The following is a 25,186-nucleotide window of genomic DNA, read 5'->3' as shown; positions in this document are numbered from 1 at the left end:
TCTCTGCACCCTGCTGGACTTGAATATGACGCCACGCCTTTCTGGGACTCAGTTTACCAGATGAAAAAGGAGGCGGGGTAGGGGAGGGGTGGTGGACTTTTAAATAGTGAAAATCTTGAACTTTCTCAAAGGGCCAGTTTTGTTTGTTTGTTTGTTTGTTTGTTTTTTAATGGTGGTGATAAGCAACCAATGTCCCCTTGGTTTCCAAATTCTGGCTGCAGGAAGGTCTGCTTACTGTGGAGAGTTCTGCATCGTCGTGTTCAGGGACACCTGAGTAAAGAGATGTCCAGGCAGGTCGGACCTTTAGTCAGTAGGGTTGCATTATTGTTTTAAAACTTGGCTTACAAAGTACAAAGAAATAAGAAGCAATCCAAGAAGTACACAAAAACTGAACCCCCTTCTCATGGGGAACCCTTGTACATCGTTCAGGAGGCTGATTTTGCCCACAGGGCCTTCCAAAGCAGTTCCAGGAACTACTAAATCTCAGGCCACTGAGCTGGGTGCTTTACCTGCATTGCTTATTAGACAGGGCAGTTTAGTAAGTTACACTTTTTTTACAGATGAGGAAACCAAGACCCAGAGAAATGGTGGGGCCCTGGAAGCTGATTAGACTGCCTGTGTCTAGAGGCCAGAACCTGCCCCCTCCCACCCTTCCCCCCCCCCCATGACTGTTTCTTTAGATGTAAATCTCCTTTAGATGAATTACACAGCAAAACCATTAATCCTTCACTAGTCTCCATTTCTCCAACTGCAGAAGGTGAAACAAACTTTCATTTATTCATTCACTCTGTCAATATTTGCTGAACACCAATTAGCACCAAGCTTTGTGCTGGGCATTGGGAAGAACATTAGCTCCCGGTCCAATTCTGTCTGAACAAAGTAGATTGTACACAATAGGCATTGGTAGGTGTGAGGTATAGAAATAAGTGAATAAATGGTGAACAGGGCCATTTTATCTCCTTGGAGCTTCTCACTTTTTATAGAGACATCTTTTTGGCTCATATAGGAAGTTGATGTCTCTATTTTCAAAAACATGTTAGTTTGGGAAATGGCATGGATTTTGGGTGAAGACCAGAGAAATCCTCTCAAAAAGTACAGGATGTTCAGTTTTGGTACATTGTTGCTTAAAGGTCTAAATATAAATTGTAGTAGCAAAAGAAAAAGGCTGTGAGGACAAACGAGACATTACCGATTTGATGCAGTTTAGTTTGTTTTTTACTGGGGGATAAAAATAAGGGTGCCTGGGTTTGAATCCTAATTCTATCACTTCCTAGCTGCATGACCTTGGGCAAGTCAAGCTCACTGTGATTCAATTTCCTTGACAGTAAATGGAAATAATAATAGAACCACCTCATGGGGTTGTTAGAATAATTATATGTAAGCGCATAGGCACGTGGTATAGCAATAGCTACGCTTATTCTTATCATAAAGCTAATAATTGTTAATACTGCCATTACTTAATAATCACTCGGCTCCCCCAACTTCCTTCTAAGGTTCTGCGCATAAGTTTCCTATTCCCGCCCACCGGGACGGGGACGCGCCTTCTCCTCCTCTCGCTCCGCCTCTTCTCCCAGGCCACAGGCCCGTAGTTGCGTGGTGCATGCCGGGCCTTGTAGTTGGTTCGCAGAGTCCTGTCTGTTGCGGCCTCGCGGGTGAACTGCATTTCCCAGCATTCGTCGTGATGGCGGCCGTAAAACGCGACGGTCGAACGGCCGGTTCCGGCTGAATGTCAGTGCCGGGCTGTGGGCCGGGGAGGAAGGTGGTTGGCGGTCTCTTCACCACCTCCGCGGTTTGTGCTGCCGCCGCGGGCTCCCAGCCGCTGGGCCGCTGGGGCATGAGACCGTGAGGCGAGCGACGGGCCGGGGCAGCCGACATGTTTGGCCGCTCGCGGAGCTGGGTGGGCGGGGGCCATGGCAAGTCTTCCCGCAACATCCACTCCTTGGACCACCTCAAGTGAGTATGTTGGGGGCGGAGGTGGGAGGCCTGGGGGGTGGAAACGGGGATGGGAGCGCGGAGCCCCGGGCTCCGGTCGCTGGGAGGTGCCAGAGCTGAGGTCGATGGAGGGTGGAGGAGAGGTGCTCGGGAAAGGCTGTATGGTGGCTAAGAGCGAGAGCTCTGGAATCGGGGCCCCTTGGTTCGAACCCTGACCCCGTCTCTCCTTGCTGTGTGACCTTGGGCAAGTCACTTAGCTTCTCGGAGCCTCAGTATCCCCATCTTTTTAAAGTCAGGGGATGCGATTTCAAGTTCACGGACACCGACTTTGTTCTTGTCGGAGCAGATCTTGCGCACCTAGCTTCCCGGGGCGGTACTTCTTAGGCTGGACCGAGGTCAGAGGTCTGGATCCCGGTGTCGGACAGATCTGGGTTGCAATCTAAGTATGTGGAGTTCGGCCTTCGTTTCCTTAGTTGTAAAACGGATACTTGTGACAGCACCTGCTTCCCAAGATTGTCTTGAGGATTGGGTAAAAGAATGCATGGAAAGCTGGGAGCACATACAGGTGCTCATTCAAGGGCAGTAATTAATTAAAAGCAGACTATTTTCTAGGCAGAGTCTAAAGAGGGATTATCAGAACTAGAGCTCTAGGGGAGGACAAGTTGCAAACGGGATCCTGGGAAGCTGGAGTGCAGCAGGCAGACCTGCTTTCAAATCCCGATTTCACCACTTAATGGCAGTGTGACCTTGGCCAAATTACTTCACCTCTTTGAGCCTCGGGTTCCGCATCTGCAAATGAGTATTGTGAACATTGTGCAAGGATTTAGTAATGTCATGCATGGAAAGAGATTGACCCAGTGTGTGTCACACAGTAGGTGGCCAGCAGTGGTAGCTGTGTTTATTAGCCAGACCAGGCCTTCCCAGACCACACTACTTTAAGGGCTTCCCCCACCCCAATTCCTGTCCGTCTTTATCTTGATTTCATTCAATGCACCTCCACTAGCTGCAGTTATCCTGTTGTTTTTACTACCTTTTTGCCTGCTACTAAACTGGCACTTCTGGGCCAACAGAGCCTGCTTGTTTTGCTCACAATTGTATCCCAGAATCTAGTGCTGTGCCTGACACACAGTAGGAGCTCAATGGATGCTTATTAAATGCGGAGGGTGGGGGGGGGGGGGTGGGGGGGAGGGGGGAGAAAATGAACTGGGGAGAGCATGCAGACAAGAACCTAGAATTTTTTGGGGGGCGGGGCTGGTGATGATGGAAAACAGAGACCTTTGAGGAGGGAATAACTTCAGGGAGGAAAATATTGGGGGGAGTTGGAGTAGGCAAACTTTAGAGGTAAGAAGCAGGCTGGTTTCCAGAGGAACTTCCCAAGATTACTGATGGGAAGGAACAAGGATGGAGGGAGGAGGGGGAAACAGTAGGAAAAGACGGGAAGGGATTGGTGGGGAGGGACATTCGATGGGGGCTTCTCATTTGGCCAGGGGTCAGGGTACAGTGATTCTCAGCTATGTCCTTTCTAGCATGGAGCATGCATTTAGTCAATGTTTGTGGGTCTCAGAGGGGTGGGGAGGGGGGAGCAGGAAGGCTTATTTTGTGGTGAGGAATGGTGGTAAGAGAAAACATGGGGAGCCGAGAGGCCCAGGACAAGAAGTGGGGTATGTAGGGAAGCAGGAATCTTAAGTGGGAGGGCAGCTGCAGGGGAAAGGGAGAGGCTGAAGGATTTCAGGAATGTAGAGTGTGGGTGGATGTGGCTGAGAAGAGCAGAATGGTTGGGCCTCCTGCCAGCACCCAGTTACCTGCAGGCTGTCACCTCACTGCCTGACTCTAGGCCTTATATATCGCCGTAACATTTATTAAATGTGTTTTCTGTGTCAGGTACTTGCTAAGGCCTTCCTGTGTGTTATTTCCTTTAGTCTATTTTACAGAAATGGAAACCAAGGTTCAAAAAGGTTCAGTCACTCGCCCAGGATAACAACAGCTGAAAAGTGTCAAAGCCAGGATTTGACTTTAGTGCTTGTACGCATTCCACTGTCTTTTTGAATAAAACTTCCTAAATAAGTCAGATTGGGGAGTCTTTCCACTTGGTTGAGTCTCACTGCCAGTGGGTCATCTTCACTCTCCCGCCAGCCAGGGAATGGTAAAGGTTCTCGGGTTCCTTTGAAGTATCCTGGAACTGCCCAGGTACATTGCTTAGGTTGCATGGCCATTGGGTGCTTTTTTGGAAACCTGAGCTGCCTGCCCTGGATCAGGCAGATCAGCTTAATCCATATTACAGCCTCCCGGAGTAACCTGGTGATTTGCTTACTGGTGTGGGGCTTAGAAGATCCTAGAGTGACTTGGGTAAGAGTGCCATCAACAGCTCGTACCCGCCCCAGTGCTTGTGATGATCTTCGTTTGGCTCTGATAGTAGACAACTTGGGTTTGGGATGTGGAACAGCTTACAACCTGAGGGAAAAAGAGACCACCATAGAGCCAGTGACTGTACAGAGTGACAAGCACTAGGACCACTGTAGGCCCGGGGTTCTGTGGAAACCTTGTGAGCTTTCTGGAGGAGGCAACGCCAGAGTGCAGTCCTCAAGGACAAGTAGGAATCACTGTACAGGGGAGCAGGATGCGGGAGGGGGGCCCTGGAGTGTGTGGAGCATCAGTGTGGGGCCGGTAGTTGTGGGAAACAAGTCTGGAGGTAGAAGGAGGCTTGGGTTTCACCTGACACAGGGTGACCAGCCGTCCAGGTGTGCCTGGGACTGAAGGGTTTCGCAGGACATGGAACTTTCAGAGCTAACACTGGGAAAGTCCTGGGCAGCTGGTAAGAATTGGTCACCCTCCCAGTGACAAGTGACAGTTCCTAATACACTCTTACCCGGACAGAGGACACAGTGTGGCTGGAAAGGAGAGATTAAGATACTTAATTTAGAATTGGTCATTTGGGGGTGGAGGGGGCAGACAAAGCATCTTGGAACCTTCCTTCTCCCCCCTTTTAATGGACTTTTTAAGAACAGTTTGAGATTTACAGAAGAATTGAGAGGACAGTCCAGAGGGCTGGAAACCCTTTTTGAACTACCGGTACACTATTCTTCATAACATTCCCAGCTTTCAAAGTGGAAAGGGATTTTACTCTTGGAATATACAGGGTTTTACTCTTGGAAAATTGTGTACCTGTGGTTTTTGCCTATTCAGTCAAGTTGTGATTTAGTTGAGGCAGATTGAAATAGTAAGAGTTTGCTTGCTGCACATTATGGGTGATTTATTGCCCAGACTAGTGGCGAAACTGACTAACAGATGTCCACCACTAAGAAAAACCTTTACTGATGGAGTCGTGTGATTGCTACTCTAACATCACCTGTACTGGGAACTATGCGTCTACATTGTACTGGGAACTATGCGTCTACATAGGGGTGTCGAACTCAATCAGAGAAGGGGCCAAAATCTAAAATCCAGCCTAAATCGCGGGCCGAATGGTTTACTGAACAGTCATAAACTGACAATGTCATAAACTGACAGCAGAGTGCAGTGATGACAGCGCGGTGCGGGCCACATTGCAAGGCCTGGCGGGCTGGATTTGGCCCGCGGGCCTTGTGTTTGACACATGTGCCTTAGACTAATGAGACAGCACAGTCCTCTCATGGCCACATGCAAGTCCCAGCTTGGAGGGCAGCTGGCGAGCCCCTGCTAACTAAGGATGTCGCAGGCCAAGCTGAGGGACGCCCCCCCCCTCCATGAATGCATGAATGTCATGCACTGGGCCTCTAGTTCTTCCATAAGAATTGCCCTTGTGACTTCAGCCAAGAAGTTTTACCATGTTCTCTAGCTTCACTTGTTCATGTTCTTGCTGTTACACTCAGTTAACATGTTATTGTATACAGTCTTCTCATCGCCAAGGAGTTAGACCAGCTGTCTGGTGCTCTGAGTTCTTCCAGTTTTATCCAAGTTAGATCCCCTTGAAACTGGCCAGGGTTCCTCAGGCATGTCCATTTGCCATCATAAATGTTCTTACTTGGTTATTTATTTGTTTTTCTGTCTCCCAATTTGAACATTAGCTTCATGAGGACAGGGACCTGTGTGGCTTGTTCACCTGGGCATTGTCAGATGCTAGGACAGGCCCCGACACATACTAAGTGGTCAACAAGTATTTGTCACAGGATGAACAAAAGAGGCAAGTTCTGGCCAGGCTCTTCTTAACAACAGCTTGCTCTTGCCACATTGGTCATAGCATCTGTGCTGGAGCTGTGACTCGTTTTAGGGCTGAAAGCCCTTCCTACACACCTGCCATGATTGCCGACTCCCTGGCATTCCAGATGCAGTCTCACTGGCCCGCCCAGTTTAACACCTTTTGGGGAAATTCATCAGGAGAAGCACCGCCTGTGATAAACTTTCTCTAATCCTCTAGTCTGACTTCACTCTGTATGGATCTTTTCCTTGTCCTGCCAGCCAGAAGGCTGGATGCTGTCCTAATGGGACTTTTCAAAGCACAGAGTGGGATGCTCTGGAGAATGTCTGGTGAGTCTCTGCCTTGGTGCTGAGCAGGCCGGACCGACACAGGCTCTGTGTGCCCCTCTCTCTTCCCCTCCGACATTGTTAATTTTTTTTTTGGGAGGGGGGTGTTTTGGGAGTGATTGGGGGGATGCTTTGTGGGAGTGGATTTCTAGTCCCCCTAGCTCCACCTACCCTTTCTTGCACTTTATCTTACAGATAAGTTTCAGGACCTTTCAATAGGAGCATCCTAAATGGCATATTATGATGCATATCATAAAACTTGTATGAAACTTGAACTTGGTAGGTCTGTCTCTGAAGTGAGCATAATCATTATTAACAGTAATGGCTTAACTTGTGAAATAAGTGACTGTCTTGAGAAGGAAGGGTCTGTGGAAGTGGGGTTTGTTTGCAGGGCATCGTTCTCAGTGATGAACCTCTAGTTGTTGGTTGCATGTTGGCAGTAGGCTGCAGTTTTCTAGTTTCCAGGCATTTCATACTCCTACACTCTCGCAGGTCAAGTTCGTTAATGTGCAAAAGTCTGAGATTGGGAGTCTTCATTCCGCAGGCCTTCCTTTGGAGATATGGTAATGCTGGAGATATGGTAATACTCTATTCCAAAGAAATGTAGTAAGTGCAGTTAGAAGGACTTGCCTTAAGCTCTATTGCTTTTTTTGGTTTGTTGTTTATCTATTTGATTTTCTTGTAATGCTGAGCATTCATAACTTCTTGTAAATACTTGGCTACTAAAAGTGTTGTTTACTCCATTGTTTGTATTTTCTGTACTATAATGCTTATAAGCCTGGAGCTTGGAGCCAGTCTACTTGGGTTCTCTGTGGGGCCTCTGGGCAGGTTCTAGTCTCCCGGAGCCTCAGCTCTCCGGAGTGCCAATCCACAGGGTTGTTGTGAGAGTTGAACGAGTGATTACATCTGAGGCACTCAGAACAGGGCCTGGCCGTAGGAGGCTGTAACAGTTTTTATCACGATGATAAAAATATCCAGACACAGAATTTGAGAGGAAATGTTACATAACAGTTGTTATCATTGTAAGAGAAAAATCTTAATTTTCTATGAGTTAAATGTCCAAGGTAATCATTCTGTCCTTGGAAACTTATCTGAGGGACACAGCTTTGCACACAAAGTTGACCATCCTAACTGTTTGATCATGTAAACACTTAGACCTAACAGAAAGGTAACTGCTGTGCTTGTGCTTTCCGTGGCTTACTATGTAGCCATATGGGTGTCTGCAACACTTGACAATGGCAAAAATGCTTTTATTTTAGCCAAAGGTGGGAAAAAAGATGGGCATGGAAATGGATATCCATCGTGAGCTCAACTATATAAATACCCATAAGCAAAGGAAAAGACCCCAGGAAATACAGTGCCGCTTCAGCAGTGGTCATCTCTGGCAGCAGCATGCTTGAGAATTGCCATTTCTCTTTTGTTGTTGAAGTTTCTAACTTTTCTAAAATGAGTGTTCCATTTCTAACACTCAGAATGGTATTAAACTGTTAATATCTCTGAGGAGGTTGGATTAGTTGGTCTTCCAAAGCTCTGGGATTAGTTATAGCATTAAAATATTAAATCTTTATATCTATCTTTTGGTTCTTTAGTTTATAATGTTCTTTATCATCCATAAATAAGTGAGGTCATGTGGTGTTTTTCTTTCATTGACTGGTTTATTTCACTCAGCATGATGTTCTCCAATTCCATCCAGGTTGCTGCAAATGATGAGAATTTCTTTTTTTTTTTTTTTTTTTATGGCAGCATAATATTCCATTGTGTAGATAACCAAAAGATAGATATAGAGACAGTAAAGTAACAAGCAGACTGTCAAATTACAGTGGGGAGGGTAGGGAGATCTGGGGGAGATAAGAGATCAACCGAAGGACTTGTATACATGCATATAAGTACAACCAATGGACACAAAACTCTGGGGAGGGAGGGCATGTATGGGAGGGGGAGGCAATGGTACATGTACAAAGATAATAATTTAATAAAAAAGAATTTAAAAAATCAATAAAATATATTAAAAAAATATTAAATCTTAACCCATTCAGCTTTCTTTTCTTTTCCAGTACATTTAAGCAAACGTATAGTGAGGGTCTCTTCTACAACAGTATCTAAAACAGTGTGTGCTAGAGCATCGTGGGGAGAAAAGAAGAGCAAAGTGCAGGTATAATATCAGAAAGCTTAAGAGCTTGAGATCTAGTGGGTATTTTTGTTTTGCTTTGTTAATCCTCACCCAAGGACATTTTTTCATTGATTTTTAGAGAGAGTGGAAGGGAGTGGAGAGACATAGAGAGAAAAACATCTATGTGAGAGAGATACATCAATTGATTGCCTCTAGCATGCACCCCAACCGGGGCCAGGGATCGAGCCTGCAACCAAGGTACATTCCCTTGATCAGAATCTAACCCTCGACCCTTCAGTTTGTGGCCAATGCTCCATCTACTGAGCCAAACCAACTATGGCTTTAGTGGGAATTTCTGTTTACAAACAATAAACATTTTAAAAATGAATGTTTCAAAGATTACTGTTTACAATAGCATTAAAAACATCAACTGGCCGAAACCGGTTTGGCTCAGTGGTAGAGCGTTGGTCTGCGGACTGAAAGGTTCCGGGTTCGATTCCGGTCAGGGGCATGTACGTTGGTTGCAGGCACATCCCCTGTGGGGGGTGTGTAAGAGGCAGCTGGTCGATGTTTCTCTCTCATTGATGTTTCTAGCTCTCTATCTCTCTCCCTTCCTCTCTGTAAAAAATCAATAAAATATATTAAAAAAACTAAACAAACAAACAAACAAAAAAATCAACTGCCTAGGAATAAGTCTAACAAAAGATGCATAAAACCCCTATCCAAACATTGAGAGAAATGTAAATGTCATACTGTTACACTATGGTAAAGATGTCAGTTCTCTATTTATAGATTTTGGTCAGTCTTAAAGGAAATCTTAACAAATATTTCTGTGGAAATTGAGAAGGTGGATTTTTAAATTTATGTGGAAATACGAAGGGCCAAGAATTAGCCAATGCCATAATGAAAAAAAAACAGAAGGAAAGAAGTTTGGAGGACTTACGTTGTCACATAACAAGATTTGTTATAAAGCTGCAGTAATTGGACAGCATGGTATTGGCACAGAAGTAAACAAAAAGATCAGTGGACCTACAGCTCCAGAAAGAGTCCCGCATCTGTAGTCACCTGATTAATGACAAAAGTGACATTGCAGTGCATTGAAGAAATGAGAACCTTTTCGGTAAATGATGATGCGTCAACTAGATATCCACATGGAGAGTGAATTTTGGCCAATGTCTCATGCCATACACAAGGATCAGTTTCAGATGTAATGTAAGTTTAAATGTGAAAGGGAAAACCAGCTTTTTTGGGGAAGAAAACATCATTTCTTCATGACCTTTGGGGTAGGTAAGGATTTCTTGAGCTTGACTAAAAAACATTATCCAAGGGAATGACTTTTACATTAAAATTAAGAATCTTTGCCCATCAAAAGACAACTATAAAGAGAGTGAAAAGGCAAGCTACATTTAGAGAAAATATTTATTTGCAACGTGTATATCCAATGTAGGATTTGTGCTCAGAATATATAAAGAATTCCATCAAATAAATAAGAAAAAAGGTACTCTATCTCATTTTAAAAATGGGCAAGAGGAAGACTTGCACAGGTACTTTGCAAAAGATATTCAAATAGCCATGAATATGTGAAAAGGCATTCAACTTTAATTATTATACAACTAAGGGCCCCGTGCACAAATTCCTGCACCTTGAAAGGAACTGTGGGCTTTGAGGCTACCCCATCCTCCATGCCCTTGCCCAACCCCTCCCACCGGTGCTGATGGTGCAGGCCCCACTCACAACCGCTGATGCCAGCAACAGGTGTGAGCGGGGCTGGTGCCATTAGCAGCTTCTGTCCCACTTCCCCTCAGGAGCAAGGGTACGTGGAGAAGCCCTCAGGTGATCAGGGCTGGCAGCCGCCACTCGCACCTGCTAATGTCACTGAGTGATCTGGACCAGCGCAGTGCACCAGCAGCACATGTGCGAGCTGCTCGGCGCCATCTGCGGGTGCGAGCAGGTCTGAGCGCCAGGTGGGACCTCAGCATGCAGGAGCAAAGAATTTTCAGTAACCACCAGATGTTCGCCCCAATGACAGCAACCGGCGCCCCTCCTTGGTCTGGAGCCCTGCTCACCTGCTCCACCATCCTGCCACGGCTAACACCTGCCATATTCCACACATGCCCCCTGGTGGTCAGCACACTTCATAGTGACCAGTTGTTCAGTTGTTCCGCCGTTTGGTCTACTTGCATATTGACCTTTTATTATTTAGGATAAAATATTTGCATATTGACCTTTTATTATTTAGGATAAAAGCCCAGTACAACATCACTATATACCCAGCAGAATAGCTCCACTGAAAAAGACTAAGAACAGCAGGTGTTGGGCCCTGGAATAGCTGGAACTCGCACACTGTGCCTCCTGGCCATTGGCTGCGGGCGAGCTCCAAAATGTCCCTCCATTGCCAACCCGGCCTGCGCAGTGGTGGTCACAGTTTTCATGTCCCCAGTTACTATGAGTATGAGGGTCACATGAAGCCCTTCACCTAGAGTCAGGTTTGTAGGCCATGCAGCACATGTGGGAGCTTCTAGAATCTTCCTCTTTCTCCTAGCTTTGTCTGTAAGGGCCTCCTCGTATTTACTAAAATTTTTTTCATAGATTACTTAACGAAGGCAATGATGGAAATAATAATAGTATCATATGTAGAAACTGCCATTTTATAATGTCTTTTTACTTGTTTATTTCTCCTAACAACACCATAATAGGTAGGTACTAAAGCATTAAGGTTCAATTGCTGCTCCATTTTTATGGTTGATAAAACTGAGGTGAACAGAGATTAACTAACTTGCTCAAGATTACCCAGCTAAGCCTAGACTTTCCATGTCCTGCTCTGGCTTCGCTGGATGGTTCCATAATTCGTCCCAAGAAGTCTTCTTTTCTTGAATGGATCCAGCATGAACTCTCCTTCCTAAGTTCTGAAATATTCCATGTATAATATAGTAATGTTAATTATGGCCCCAATCATAATGACCACAACATAATAATAGTAGTAGCAGCCAATTCTGCATCTGTTGAATGCTTACTGTGTGCCAGACGCCAAGCTTGGCTCTTTCTGTGCGTTATCATGTCCAATACCTGGAACAGCTCAGTGAAGAGGCCTTGACTGTTACTGGTGCCTTATGGAGCTGACTCTGATCTCCATAGTTAGGAAGTGTCATAGTCAAAGGTCAAGCCCAAGTCTGTCTGTTACACTCCCATAGCCTGAGCTCTCCACTGCCTCTCTGTGCTGCCACTTGCTGTGTTTGGCTTTGGACCTTTAACTATGTTCAGTCATTACATGCTCTGATGTAACATGTTCATGAAGACAGTCCCCTACCTTCCCGCCATTCAGAATTTATTGATTATCTACTGTGAACCAGGCATTTTGGAGTCACCAAGATCAATAAGATGATGTTTCTGATCTTGAGGAACTCATGTCTAGAAAGGGAGGTGGATCATTGCAAATGAGGGTGATCTGTGCAGCAGCAAATACCTATGGGTACAGAGGCACTAGAGAGGAGGGACTAACTGTGCACCTATGGATGAGGACAATGGGGGATGGGGAAAGGACAGAGGGTGGGGCTGGAACCTGGTGGAGGGGAGCAATTGAGGGGTGGGGAATGGGGGGAAAGAGGAACACATTTGTAATAATCTGAACAATAAAGATTTATTTAAAAAAATGAAATAAAAGAGAGAGAGGAGGGACTAATCAAATCCCCCAGGGCAGGTGGGTAGGGAGGTTCTTTAAAAAAGGCTTTACCAAGAGGTGCCTGAGGTAGGTTTTGAAATAGTAGTAAGAGTTTATTGCTTGATTAGGGCAGCAAGGGCATTCCAGGCACAGTGAATATAAGTCAGAGCCGGCTCTAAAGATTTTACTATCTGATCTTTAATGGATGTCATCCTCTATACACAAGGAAACACCAGAGTGGGAGAATCTGCCTCTCCCCTGGCACCAATAGTGCCTGTCACAGCAGGGAGTGGGTATGCTGTGGGCTGCATGGAAAGTGCCATTGATGGCCATCGTGTGAGTGATGTGATGACTCTGTAAACTCATTCAAAATACAGATTTGGTGTTCTCCACTTGGGAGTCTGTGGGTTGTTCTGAAAGAAACAGGTGTGCCTTAGCATTTGATTGTCCTGATGTGTAACCTGCATTGTGGGCAGGAAGCCATTGTCAGGACAGAGTAGAGAGAGACAGAATAGTTTTCTATAGGCAAAGGTGACAGATTGGGTGAATTTTATCTCCCTGTTTAATCTGTACATAGAACATATCATACTAAAAACTGGGCTAGACTCAGAGGAAGAAAGAATGAAAATTGGTGGAAGAATTAGCAGTAACTTCAGATATGCAGATGACACCATCTTATGGCAGAAAATAGCAATGGCTTGAAATGACTTCTGATGAAAGTGAGCAGAAAGTGCCAAAGCAGGACTTGCATTTGAACATCAAGAAGACAAAACTCATGACAACAGAAGAAATACACAACTTTAACATAAAATCATGACTATGGAAGTAATACACAACTTTAACATAGTGAAGATATTGAAATTGTTAAAGATTTTGCTTACTTTGTTCAAATATCAATTAAAATGGGGACTGTAGACAAGAATTCAAGAAAGCTGAGACTCAGAAGGGCAGCAATGGGAGGATCACCACAAAGATATGTCATTAGAGACCAAGGTTAAGATCCACACCCTCATATTCCCAATTACTAGGTACCGATGTGAAAGTTGGACAGTGAAGAAGGCTGATAGGAAAATGACTGATTGGAAATATGGTGTTGAGAGTTCTACCCTGGACCTCCAGAAAGATGAACAAGTGGATCCTAGAGCACATTAAGCCTGAAACGTTGCTAGAGGCAAAAAAATGACAAAACTGAAGCTCTTCTACCGCAGAGACATCATGAGAAAGCAGGGTTCTTTGGAAAAGAGAATAGTGCTGGGAAAAATAGAAGGCAGCAGGAAAAGGAAAAGACTAAAGAGACACTGACTCCATAAAAGATGCTGTAGGCATGAGTCTATAGTTGCTGAGCAGGGCTGTTGAGGACAGGACATTGTGAACATCACTTATTCAGAGTCACCAGGACTCAGAGCTGACTCAGCGTCATGTACCACACCCAGGAGTCAGTTCTGTGGATCTGGGATGGGGAACTAGAATCTGCAACTTAGGTATTCTGATGCAGGAGGCCTGTGAACCACAATTTGAAAAACTCTGCTCTTTGACTTGGAGAAGATGAGTCAAGGCGACAGGAAGATAAGAGATTCACAAGTGCCCTTGTGATTCATCCCAGGCTGAAACAGTGCCGTGGAGTTACCTTATCCCCGAGGAAAACTAGCTTCTGCTCCCATCTGTAGCCTTACCTATAGATTTGGACATGGGTGGTGGAGATTTCTGTTTTCCAAGGGCTATTTTGGTTACTGCATAGAAGTTACATGTGATTTTAAATTAAAACCCAGACCCTTAAGTAGTAGATTGCTCCTTATTGTTCCTTCTGAAAGAATCTGTCTTTTATATCTTACATTTTTAGAGATTTTTTTTATGGGACGATTCTATTTAATATTTTTCTGTCTTGCTCTCACTAGCCCCCACCCCTAACTGAAGGGGCCATAAAAGAAACCAAGAGGTGACTCTAGGTGTTCCCTTTGCCTTCCCAAGTATGTCTGAGACTCCCATAGCAGCTCAAGTTACCTCAGTCTGTGGGTCCTAAAGATGCCATCTCTTAAAAGTTGTGTCAGGTGGCAGTCCCAGGGCATCTGACCAGGCTTCTAGGTCCAACACTGCTCAGCACTGGCCTCAGTGATTCAGTTGCCTTCGCTACCAGCAGAGGGCATCGAGGATGGGCCTGGGCCTTCTGTCTCTGCCCCAGTAGCTGGCATAGGTCTGGAGCAGCGTGGGCCTTCCAGGACCATTTAGGACCATTTGGGTGGGTGAAATATAGTGCCATAGTCTCAAGCCCACTTGACTTTGTGAATTCCAACAATCTGCACTCGGCACATAAGATCAGTGTCCTGCAAGTAACCTACTTTATATGGGCCACCAATTCTGATGGCGATCTGAACTTTAAGGGAATTGTGAGCAATCCAAGGGTAATCTTGTGTTTGCACATGATTTTTACCCAGGCGCTGGCTTTGGGATCCACCCCCCCAAGCTATGACAATACCTCATGCAGGTCTTATGGTAAGCAGTCAGACCTGAGCCATGTGTCTCCACTTGCTCCACTAGCATCAGAATGACCTGGGGAGTGTGTGAAAAAGACCAGGGCCTGATCTTCCCTAGGTCCCCCTGAATCTGAATCTCCGGTGGGCTTCCATACCCCCGTTTTATCCAGTTCTCCAGGGATTATCTTACACACTCAAGTTTGAGATGGCTGTCTTCAAGGACTTGACAATTCTCTTACCTCAGTTGGGGTTGGTGTGTCCTTGTTTACTTAATGCTTCAAAGAAGTGTCTGCCATTTTTCCTGAATGGTAAGTTCTGTCTCATCTGAATGGCAGTTGTGCTAAGTGGTTGTGAAAAGGCACAGCGATGTTGTCCCCCAAATGTCACTAATGGTCATTGAGCCTGGCTTTCATTTCAGTTGGTAATCTTTACTATTCTTTCCTTTCAGGTATTTGTACCACGTTTTGACCAAAAACACCACAGTCACAGAACAGAACCGGAACCTGCTAGTGGAGACCATCCGTTCCATCACTGAGATCCTGATTTGGGGAGATCAGAATGACAGCTCTGTGTTTGAGTAAGGGTTTCTGATGTTTTTAAAAATGTTTCCGTCTTCCTTTAAATATGTTTCTGAATGCGTATCATGAGTCATTCTGATGATGTCAGAATTTGAAGCCAATTTGGTCTTGCATGGATATCTATTCCTCTATCTATATAAAATGTCCTGAAACACCACAGCCGAAAATGGGGAAGTATGGAAATGAGTCTCTAGAAAATCTGAAAATATCATGAGTAATTTTTCCAATAGTGTCTGATTATCACCCCCAAGGAAGGAGACAATGTCCTGGGTAATTAGACTCTGAGTGAACGGGGGGAGACACTAAAGGCAAACATTTATTGTGTTTACTGATGGCCAGGCACAGTGCTGAGCTCTTGATGAGATCATCCCCCTATGTCTCCCAGGGACTCCAGGGTAATGGTCTTGTTCCATTTATGTGTTCGGTCATACAGCTAGCTGGTAAGCATTGAAGCAGTGCCTCCTGCCAGAGCCCATGGAGGGGTTTGTCCCTTATTCTCATCCTTTCTAGATGAGCAACCTTAGGCCAGCCTCAGTTTCCTCATCTTTAAACAAGAGAGAGTTCCCTGTCTAGTGCCTGGTATAGCCTAGGTATTAAGAAATGTTAGCAGTTCATAATAAAATAAAATAAAGGTGTTCCTATTGGATGGTCATTCTCATTTGTAGAATATAATGAACAACATAAACTGATGAACAAAAATAGATACAGAGACATAGAAGCATCAAATAGCCCGGCAAACCTCAGAGGGAAGGTTGGGTGGGGTGGCTAAGAGATCAACCAAAGGACTTGTATGCATGTATATAAGCATAACCAATGGCTACAGACTACAGAGGGGTGAAGGCATGTGCTGGGGGGCCAGAGTGGGTAGGGAGAGGTCAGTGAGGGGGGAAAGGAGACATATGTAACACTTTCAAAAATAAAGAATTTAAATAAAAATAAAAAAAGCAAAGGCTATTTCCCCAATAGATCTGTCTCAGTGTCTGAGTGCAGAAGAGTTTGGATTTTGATAACTATCAGATAGATTTTATTTTTATATAAAAATAATCTCAATTATAAGCATTGAGGCCATTTTTAAGACCATTGAAAAAAAAAAGGTATTCCATTTCTAACATGGCTTCTTAATGGATATCCTGATTTTCTGGATAGCTCTGTTTTCATTGGTAAGATTATTTAAATAAAGCTACTTGTGAAAACGCAAACCTGTGACACTGGCCATAATCCCCAAAGAATAATTGGAGTAATAAAGTGAAGTGTTGCTTATAAATGGGACTAGCTTTCTTTAAGGTTCCATGGAGAATTGGTTGGTTGGTATCTGTTTTTGGAAATGAGAGAGACCCTTGGGTTAAAGCTTAGAAACCATCTTTGTTTACTAGAAACCCTTGGATTAAAGCTTAGAAACTGTCCTCCTTAGTCCATTTGTCAGTTTGGAAAATTCCCTGAGGCACAGAGATTCTTAGGTGGCTGCCTAACAGAGTCCCCAAGAGAATTGTTTTTAATACATTTTTTTAATTTTTATTTTGGAGTAGTTTTAGATTTACAGAAAAGTTATAAAGATAGTACAGAAAGTTCCCATCTGCCACCCCCCATCCCCGTCCCGTTTCCTCTATTGTTAACATCTTAGATTACCAAGGTGCATTTGTCAAACCTGAGTAGTTGACATTGGTACCTAACTATTCAATAAACTCCAAACTTGATTTGGATTTTGCCAGATTTTCCATTAATATTCTCTTTTTCCTCTAGAATCCCAGTCCAGACTCCCAGCCAAGGCTCCCATAGTGCATTCAGTTGTTACATTTCCCCACTCTCCTCTGCTCTGTAACAGTTTCTTAGTCTTCCTTGGTTTTTATGACCTTGACAGTTTTAGGCGTACCTATCCTGTCTAGGAGCATGGGAATTAAGCTCCACTTTCTGCGAGGGGTTAGTATTTGAAGTTCTGCATGGAAGATTTGTTTCTTCCCATTTATGTATTTATTCAATAATTTATTTATATCATGGTTATTTACTTTATATTTTGGATTATAATCCAATACAGTGTTATCTGTTATGTTGCTGAATTGATTCCAGCTTTGGAAGCTCCTTTAGGTTGGTTCCTGTGTCCTTTGACACGCCCCATCCTTTTGTTTTTGAGCTCTTCCTTACTTTCTTCAGGTTCATTTTTTTCTTTTTTTCTGCCCCAGCCCTAGAATTAGTTATTTTTCCAAGGAGCCCCCTCTGCACTCCTCCAGGGTGTTTTTAAAAATCCAGGCCCTTGGACTTTATGTTAGTTTTAGGGGATAGATCTCTGGGCAAAGTCTACAGGCATTTTCATAAGTTCCCAACTTGGTTATCATTATGCTGTAGTGAGCTTGTTGGGTGATCCTTGGTAGGCAAGATAAACAAAATAGGTAAAATGTTAAGAATATTCTGGGGTCCATGTGAATGGCTCCCAGAATCAGAGATGGAAAAGATTTTAGGCATCTTTTTTTAAGGTAATTTTTTCATTCATTTACCCTCTCATGGATTCAAACAGAAGTTATGCGGCCCACAGTCCTGCTACTGTGGAACTGACAGTGGAGGGGAAAGAGTTACTAAAACTAAGTCAACCAGCAGACACATGTTACTGCAGCCATTTATTTGGAATACTCCAAATGAGAGTTATCTGCTCTTAGCTTGAACTCAGAGAACACATAACTAGAAACATCACTTTCTTTCTTTAAAGAAAAGCATTAGGGGGTTCTGTCTCCTTTTCAAGATTAAACAAACCAAAGTGTACTCCTAACTGTTAGTGCCCCAGGCTGCGTACAGACCAAGTCCTGTCCAGAACAAGAAAGGCAGTGTGGACTTGGGGCCTGGCTAGGGTCCTACCACCATGGTAGCATCTTCTATTTCCTTCCCATTCTTTCCCCCCAGACATGGAAACGACAAACCTGACAATTTGGAAACCAAAACCCTTTATATCCCATTGTTGTTTAACTCTCAAAGACATGGGGAGCAAAGGAAAGAGGCTTAGAAAGAAGGAAGGAAGGATATCAAATATTTCCTTACCAAATATTTTGCTTACCAAGTTCCAAACACAGATTACTGTGTAATAATTTAGTAGGTAAAGATCTTTATCATTCTGTCATAAATTTAGTAGTTCACTGCTTCCAGAATCAGCACTGTTCTTCTGAGAAGAGAGCTGGGAAGGTTGCATTTGCCTGTCCAGCATCGTGGGAGCTGAATAGATGGCATGGAAGCTGAGGCTGTGCAGATGGCATGGTCTGGCTGCTCTGCAAATGCCTTTGGGGGCTTGGGGTACATGTGTGCTAAGTGTGGAACCAGAGGATGATTTGGATTTCTTTCTGTGGAAACAAACCACTGACGCTTTCCCATTCTCTCCCCAGCTTCTTCCTGGAGAAGAATATGTTTGTTTTCTTCCTGAACATCCTGCGGCAGAAATCAGGCCGCTATGTGTGCGTTCAGCTGTTGCAGACCTTGAACATCCTCTTTGAGAATATCAGTCACGAGACCTCACTTTGTAAGGACAATCCTTGACACCTGCCTCTGCACTGCTGAGTGTTGGCAGCGTGTGATTTGGCATGGTTTTTGTGTTGTTTCTCAAATGTCTGTGTTTGCCATATATCTTAGTGTGCTTGGGCTGCTGTGACATAGTACCCCAGACTGGGTGGCTTAGACAACAGAAATTTATTTTCTGGAGGCTGGAAATCCAAGATGTGCCTTCAGTGATGTTTTCTGGTGAGGCCTGTTTTCCCATTTTGCAGATGGCTGCCTTCTAATTGTGTCCTCATATGATCTTTCTTCTGTGTGCATACACCGAGAGTTCTGGTGTCTCTTCCTTTTCTTTCTTTTTTTTTAATCCTCATCTGAGGATTTTTTTCCATTGATTTTTTAGAAAGAGTAGTAGGTAAGTGGAGGGAGGGAGGGAGAGAGACATCGAGAAACATCGATGTTTCACACACACTGAGCCTGGGCCAGGGATTGAACCCAGGTATGGGCCCTTGATCAGGAATAGAACCTTCGATCCTTCAGTGTGTGTGGCCAACACTCTAACCACTGTACAACACCGGCCAGGGCTGTCTATTTTCTTTTAAGGATACCAGTCTTATTGGATTAGGGTCCTATCCTATGACCTCCTTTAGCCTTAATCACCTCTTTAAGGCCCTATATCCGATACAGTCACATTGGGGGTTAGGGCTTCAACATAGGGATTTTGAGGACACATTTCAGTCCATACCATCATGTTTATCCCTGCTTGGTGGTGCTTTGAATGGCTAAGGGAGAGTCTCTACTACTGAGTGATTCTGGGTCATTGGCATTTCTTGTTTATAATTTATTATTAAGGAGTTCGAGTCAAACCAGCCAGTAGAATAAGCATTGGAAGCAGCCAGTGAGGAAGAACTCAGCCACGGAGCATGCAGGGTGTGGGCTTTGGCACCTGCCCGACTGGCACCTGTGTGACTCAGAGCTTATTCCCTGCCCCTAAGCCCCTGGTTCTTCATCTAAACAACCTTCCCTGAGAGGCAGAAGCTGTTGCTACCCTCATTTGATGCTCAGAGAGTTTGAGTCACTCGCCCAGGTGACAGCTCTAGAAAGGCCAAAATCGAGAAGGGGTTTAATCCAGGTAAGTTAGCTCCATGGTTCTTAATTGAGGTTGATTGTGCTACCAGCAGGCATTTGTCAATGTCCAGAGACACTCTTGGTTGTAAAGATGGTGGAGGTTGGGGGAGAGCATGCTGCTACTGGTCTCTCATGGGTGGAGACAGGAATTCAATTAAACATCTTACAATGCACAGGATAGCCCCACAGCAAAAGAATTTTATAGCCCTATTCCAAGGTGACCACACCAAGCTCGAGGCCCTGCCCGTAGTAAATAAGGAGAAGAAGACTAGTGATTGAATGTCTACAACTGAGGCAGGCTCCAGGTCCCCAAGATAGGTTTGAAAATAGTTTCTGTTGGGTAGAAGGGGGTAGTGATGGTGTTAGCATTACTTTGGGGAAGGAGGAAGATGTAAGGAAGAGCAATTGAATGGTGACTCTCAGAAGCGACCACTAGATGGTACTATTGCTTCAAAATGAATGTGAGTTGACTCTCCCTAAGTGGTTTCTCTTGTTATCTGCTTTTGTTACACTGGATATGAATTGTGTGGTTTCTGAGAATTCTGAGAGGGCAAGGCCCAGCTCGGTGGTGCAGACCTGGACTTAGACCCATCTAGGCTCAGGCTGGTTCTGCCACATATTCATTCCTCCAGTGTGCTCCAGGGAGTGAACTCACCAAGCTTCAGTAGAGATAATCCTAGTACCTGGGAAATGGAGTGGTTTGAGGATTAAGTGTGATAGTTTGTTTGCAGAGCATAGTATGGGTCTGGCAGATAGATGGAAGTGTCCAGAAGAGTTGGTTTTATTATGAAATCTAGCCCTTTGCACTCCGAACCATTCTGGACATTGGCTACCAGCTACTCGATGCTACTTTACGGCAGAAACGTGCGTTGAATTAACTCAATTCCCTGTAATCACTAATAAACTGCAATGTTCCCCCTAAGAGGGGACATCCGAGTGATATGCTAGAATTCCAATGTCCCCTGAGAGGGGACAGCGGAGTGCAAAGGGCTAGCATTCCCTCCAAATGTCTGTTCTGTGGTGACCCTTTCTAAGCCTAGGCTACTTGTTAAAGATAGGAGTTGGGACAATTAAAATTCTGGGGTTCCTGGATTAGATGACTCTTCATATACTGTGTCTAAAAAGGGTGCCCTGCTATAAGAAACCCAGGCAGATGGCTCTAGCTTTATGAGAACTTCACCAGAGTACTTTTATAAGCCTGCCAAAGTGGAAAAGTCACTTTCTTTGTATAGAACTTGGATTTATGGGGGTAAGAGGATAGATGATTTTTGCTTTTATTTTATTTTCTAATTATGGAAAGAAAATGTCCTCATTATAAAGCAACAACCAAAAAAAATAATAATAATAATAAAAATCAAATATTACATCCTAGCCTGTGTGGCTCAGTGGTTGAGTGTCGACCCATGAACCAGGAGATCACAGTTCAGTTCCTGGTCAGGTCACATGCCCAAGTTGCAGGCTCGATCCCCAGTGGGACACATGCAGGAGGCAGCCAGCCAATCGATGATTCTCTCTCATTATTGATGTTTCTATCTCTCTCCCTCTCCCTTCCTCTCTCTGAAATCAATAAAAACATATATATTTTTAAAAATCAAACATTACAAAATATAGAAAGCAATAGTTCTGCAGAATCTCACCCTACTGTTCAGTCAGATACCTTTTTGCTATTTGTTTTATTTTTCCCCAACCTACCAGTGTATCTTAAACCTTCTGATTGCCTATTCATGCAACCTTATATAGTTCGGTTCAAGAGCTGCATTCACTGGGCCATAACTTATTTAACTTGACCATAGGCATTTAGGTGGTTTCCAGATTTTCACTATTACAAGCCGCCATATCACAGGGGCACCTGTTGGCTGTTGATTTTGGTGACCTAAGTGACAGAAGGCCGAGAGACTGAGATTACTTATAGACTCCTGGGTTTATTATAAAAGGATACCACAGAAAGTCAGCCACACAGTGAGGGGGTAGGAGAAAAATTCCAGCCGAATAATAGAGGCCCCTCCGCTGCCCCCATGCTGGTCCCCACCACCCACAGAGGCATTTTGTGAAGGCCCTGGAAAAGTCCCTGCTGTAATGATTGGAGAATGTGGCTTTTCCACCTCGAGAATGTAGCCCAGAGGCTCATGTTGCAAATCTGAAGCTACCAGCATTGGCGTCTGCACCTCTGGTGGCCCGGAAGCCACTAACCAGTCACAACAAAGCTCACCATGACATCTCAACTGTCCCTTCTGCCAGCTCATTTGTCCCCATCCATAGCCAGAATGACAGAATGAAAAAGTTTCCTCGCCATTGGTATCACCTGGGCTGCTTGCCAAGATTCTAGGGGGGTAGATTGCAAACTGTTCAAAGCATGGAATACTTTGCAAAAGGAAAAAAAGGAATGAACTCTCACCACTTGGTGCAGCAACATGGCTAATTCTCAGATATGATGAAAGATGCCAGACAAGAAGCACGCCTATGAAGTTCAAAAACAGGCAAAGCCAGTTAATGATGGAAGTCAGACTAGGGGTTGTCTTTGGAGAGGGGATGACTGGGCAAGGTCATGGGGACCTTTGGGGAGCTGGACATTTGCTACGCCTGGTCTGTGTGGTGCTTATGGTCTATATTTGCAAAGATTCATCAAGCTAGACACCTAAGATTTGTGAAGTGTGTATATATCAGTTCACAGGTATATGTACTTACCATTCCTATATATATGCATTTCCACATATATCAAGTTGTACAGTCAAGATTTGTGGAATGTGTACCTCATTTTTAAACATAGTCAGATTCTTGGGCCCTCACCCCAGACACACTGCCTCCTCTCTTGGAGCAGGCGCCAGTATCTTCCTCAGTTATTGTTTGATCAAGAAATTTTGACAACCGTTATAAGATTACAGACTTCATGGCCTGTCTGTGCAGCCAGAATACCCAATGTGCGTTGAATACAGTGGCTTCTCTGGAGAGCTGGCTTCTGAGGAGGACCCAGCTGTGGCCTCTGCCATGGCCTCTCATGGCTCTGGGCTCCTGGCTGGCTCTTTATATTGTGTTTGGTGATTCCAAATAGTCTTTTCAGTAATACTTTGGCCTAAGTTTGGTACCTCTTTGCCACCAACTAGCTTAGTGGTTTATTTTCGATTCACCTAAGAGCAACTGTTCAGTCCTAGGAATATGGTGGTGGAGTCAATGAATCTCCAAATGAGAGTAATAAGTAATGGCAGCTAACATTATTGAGAGCTTAATTTGTGTCTCTTACTGTTCTTAGTGCTTCTTGTGTGTTATCTTTAGTTCTCAGAACAGCCCTGTGAGGAGGGTATTGTTATTTTAGTTTTCAAACAAGAAGACTGGGGGGTGGTGAGGGTAAGCGGTTTGCTCAAGGTCACCCAGCTAGGATGTAGCAGAGACAGTGTGGATCCAAGTCCACACGAGGTGGTGGGAAGCGCAGGGGTCCTCAAACTTTTTAAAGTGGGGGCCAGATCACGGTCCCTCAGAGAGCTGGAGGGCCGGACTATATGAACTACTAATTCCTACTGTAACACCTCGGCTGCGCTCACTGCCCAAAAAACCTGGCGGGCCGGATCAGACTCCTCTGCGGGCCGCATGTGGCCCGCGGGCCGTAGTTTGAAGACCCCTGCTGTAGGTTTTCTTAGCACAGAGTCCCAGGCCTACCCCCAGAGATGTGAGTGGGGTCAGGAATGGGCCCCGGATCCAGCGTGACTGACTAGCTCCGGGTGATGCTGTGCTGCTACTCGGAGGACCACACTCTGAGCCACTCCACTCTCATGCCTTGTGTGTCTGTCTGAAGGTGCAGGTTTTGATCGTGTTCTGCCTTTAACCATTTTGGGGAAGCCACTGGGGTGGTGCAGAGCTCACAAGCTGACAGCCCAGAGGACAGACAGGATACAGCAGAGCCTGCTTTGAAGGGTGGCTGGTGAGGACTTTAGAGGAGGGCCCAATGCCAAGGTCACGAACCATAGAGGCCCATGGGCCACAGCTGGTCTACAGACTTTGTGCTTGCAGGCCAGCACAGCTTTAAAAACTAGCCAATCTAGTGGCCAACATTGCACATTCAGGAAATGCAGCATTAACATCTGTGTTGCCCGGCTTCCTTTGCATAATTGGGAGCTCTCACCACGCTGATCCTGCGTTCCTGAAGGGGCCAGGAGTTGGGGGCTTCGAGGGGGTAGCTGTTCTTCAGTTGGCCCAGTGCCTCCAGGCCCTCATCATTGTTGACTCCCATTCGTGATGATATTAACACAGGCTTTGACATGGGACCGTGGTTCGAGTTCCACCTCTGCAACTTTCTGTGTCTTGGGGCAAATTAATCAGCCTCTCTGAGCTTTGTTTTACTCATCTGCAAAATGGGAAGAATGGGACCTCCTCTGCAGTATCGCTGTGACAGTTACGGTGTGAGGCATTCAGCCTGATGCTGGGCATGTAGTGCAGGATCAGCATAGAGTGGCTTTTCTGAAAAGCTATAAAAGCTACATAGGGATAAAAAAGCCATGTGCGCGAGGCCCTTTGTGGCATTCAGGATGATGGGGTGACTTTTGAGGGCAAAATGGGGAAGCTTTTTATAGTGCTTTTTACCCTCATCCGTAGGCTGTTGTGAAATGCCCACGCACCAACTCATTTGTCCCACTCCCAGCTTGTGTTGAATTGTGCCGGCAATGAAGAAAACGTTCTGCTTGGTGTGGGAGGGTAGGGTACCCCGGGCTTTTCTCTGACATTGCTTTTGAACTTTCTGGTGACTGCACTGGCTGATTTCTTTGATGGCTAAAGGTTAAGCTGCTCTCTGTTAGCTTGATAACCCCACCCACCCAGAAGGTTGACTGGTTTGTGTATATTCATATGGTCATCTGCTTTGTTACCTGACTTTTTCTACTTGTCTATCCTCTAGCACGAATTAACCTGGTTTTTTTTTTTGTTTTGTTTTTCTTCCTCTAGATTATTTGCTCTCTAATAATTATGTAAATTCTATCATTGTCCATAAGTTTGACTTTTCCGATGAAGAGATTATGGCATATTATATATCATTCCTGAAAACACTTTCGTTAAAACTCAACAACCACACTGTCCATTTTTTTTACAATGAGGTAAGTGACTGCCGGGGAGGTGCGTTTGGATGCAGAGCCAGCTGGTCAGAGCAGCACCCCTGTCCAGGAGGCCTCCTGTCTGTTTACAAAGCACTTATGTGCTTGTTCTTCCTCATTCCCATAGCAACACTGCTTGGCCTTGGCATGCTTACATTTTTTAATTTAATAAGTTACCTTTTCATTTCTTACGTAAAATTCAATTATTGCACACCGAGAGCGGTATACTTGGCAGGGAGGAGTGTGTGGAAGTTGACTCGGGGGTC

At 44.8% G+C, this 25,186-nt stretch overlaps 1 protein-coding gene across 4 annotated transcripts in view; it reads left to right on the top strand.

The window, feature by feature from the left end:
* Nucleotides 1-1,674: 1,674 nt before the first annotated feature.
* CLEC16A (C-type lectin domain containing 16A) overlaps nucleotides 1,675-25,186 on the top strand; it is a 217,154-nt gene continuing 193,642 nt past the window's right edge. For 3 of the 4 annotated variants that reach the window (XM_084881113.1, XM_084881115.1, XM_084881114.1), the window contains exons 1-4: nucleotides 1,675-1,953; nucleotides 15,120-15,248; nucleotides 18,612-18,745; nucleotides 24,775-24,923. In XM_084881113.1, coding sequence (XP_084737239.1) covers nucleotides 1,874-1,953; nucleotides 15,120-15,248; nucleotides 18,612-18,745; nucleotides 24,775-24,923 — 492 coding nt within the window. In that variant the 5' untranslated portion in view covers nucleotides 1,675-1,873. The remainder of the gene's footprint in view (nucleotides 1,954-15,119; nucleotides 15,249-18,611; nucleotides 18,746-24,774; nucleotides 24,924-25,186) is intronic. The other variant, XM_084881112.1, reaches the window with a different exon arrangement.

Source organism: Pipistrellus hanaki (assembly GCF_964339955.1).
Source record: "Pipistrellus hanaki genome assembly, chromosome: 4".
Lineage (NCBI taxonomy): Eukaryota > Metazoa > Chordata > Mammalia > Chiroptera > Vespertilionidae > Pipistrellus > Pipistrellus hanaki.
The sequence above is the reverse complement of the archived record's forward strand: the minus strand, read 5'-3'. Positions and strand labels throughout refer to the sequence as shown.